This window comes from Blastocystis sp. subtype 4 (genome assembly GCF_000743755.1).
Source record: "Blastocystis sp. subtype 4 strain WR1 chromosome Unknown seqid_0768, whole genome shotgun sequence".
Lineage (NCBI taxonomy): Eukaryota > Bigyra > Opalinata > Blastocystidae > Blastocystis > Blastocystis sp. subtype 4.
The window spans coordinates 1-1,696 of NW_014568779.1; the positions used below are offsets into that span (position 1 = coordinate 1).

General features: G+C 42.9%; 1 protein-coding gene across 1 annotated transcript; it reads right to left on the reverse strand.

Annotated features, from left to right (window-relative positions):
• Positions 1-124: 124 nt before the first annotated feature.
• On the reverse strand, positions 125-1,366 carry JH06_5444 (actin; the record flags this gene model as incomplete). The annotated part of the gene is made up of 2 exons (XM_014669264.1): positions 125-1,266; positions 1,354-1,366. The coding sequence occupies 2 exons, from the start codon at positions 1,364-1,366 to the stop codon at positions 125-127; spliced, it is 1,155 nt and encodes a 384-aa protein (XP_014524750.1).
• Positions 1,367-1,696: the final 330 nt, after the last annotated feature.

Consider the following 1,696-nt stretch of genomic DNA (forward strand, 5'->3'; position numbering starts at 1 on the left):
AGGCTACTAACAGATCAACAGAAGTACATAGAACATTTGCACAATCAGCAAGAGGAAAGTAATTCGTCATATGAAGTTGAGAATGAAACCTGCTTTCAACAAACAAATCTTTAAATCCTAATCCTTATGATACGCACTTTCTATGCACAATTTCAGCACCGGATTCATCATATTCATCCTTCGTAATCCACATATCCTGGAAGGAGGAAAGCTGGGCAAGCATACCTCCTCCAATCCACACCATATACTTACGCTCAGGAGCAGCAATAATTCGCACCTTGATACTTGAGGGCACCAAGGCAGTCAACTCCTTCTGCATACGTGCATCCATACCAGGGAAGAACGTAGTTCCTCCCGAAAGAACCACATTGTTATAAAGGTCACGACGAAGATCCACATCACACTTGGCAATAGTCTGATACACAGCATCATGAACACCATTACAGCTAAGCTCACGTCCAATTAAACTAGGATTGAAGAGTACCTCAGGAACACGGAATCGTTCACTGTTCACTTGGATCACATGGCCATCAGGCATCTCATAATCCTTCTCCAACTTACTGCTGCTCCGAGAATCCTTCAACTCCTTGTCGAAATCAAGAGCCACATAACAAAGTTTCTCCTTGATGTCACGAGCAATTTCCTTCTCAGAAGAAGAAGTCAGTGTCAGGCCACGCTCTGTTAACATTGTCTGCATGGTCTCCGTTAAATCACGACCAGCAAGATCCATACGCATGATGGAATGAGGCAGAGTGTATCCTTCGTAGATAGGAACAGTGTGCGATACACCATCACCCGAATCCATAACACAGCCAGTGGTTCGACCAGCAGCATAAAGGGCAAGGACAGCCTGAATCTGAATGTACATCGCAGGAACATTAAAAGTCTCGAACATAATCTGGGTCATACGCTCACGATTAGCCTTAGGATTTAAGGGTGCCTCTGTCAGGAGCACAGGATGCTCCTCAGGAGACACACGGAGTTCGTTATAGAAAGTATGATGCCAAATCTTCTCCATATCATCCCAGTTGGTTACAATTCCGTGCTCAATAGGATACTTCAGAGACAAAATGCCTCTACGAGAGTTAATCTCGTCACCAACATAGTAATCCTTTGTATCTCCTGCCACATGAACTGTAGTTGACTTATGACGACCAATGATCGACTGGAAGACACAACGAGGAGCATCATCTCCCGCAAAACCGGCCTTCACCATACCAGAACCGTTATCGATGACAAGAGCTAAGAGATGGTAAGAATCAGAATCTACAAACACACCATTCCACACACTGTCTTCAACGTGTACACACCTTAATCACTTCTTCACTTTCACTTCTCCTTCACCATACTTACTTTGTCCAGACATTCTCTTAAGAAGAAACTATAATGGTAATAATGACAGACTTAACGGTTCATGAAACTCCCTATCTTCCATTTCTCATCACTAAATTATTTATCACCTCAATCCTTTTAGATGATATAATAACCAATTAATGAGGCCCACATCTTCTATCAACAAACAGCTTTCAAAGAGTAGACTTCTTATGACCAGGCTTCAACAACATATCTTCCCTCAGTCTTGATGTCATTCAGCATATTTGTGGCTTCCTCCTCAGTCTTGTTGTATACTGTCATGAATGCCTTGCGAATGCTGGTTTCAATAGCAGTAGGAACGTTTCCAGCAGGTCCACAATAG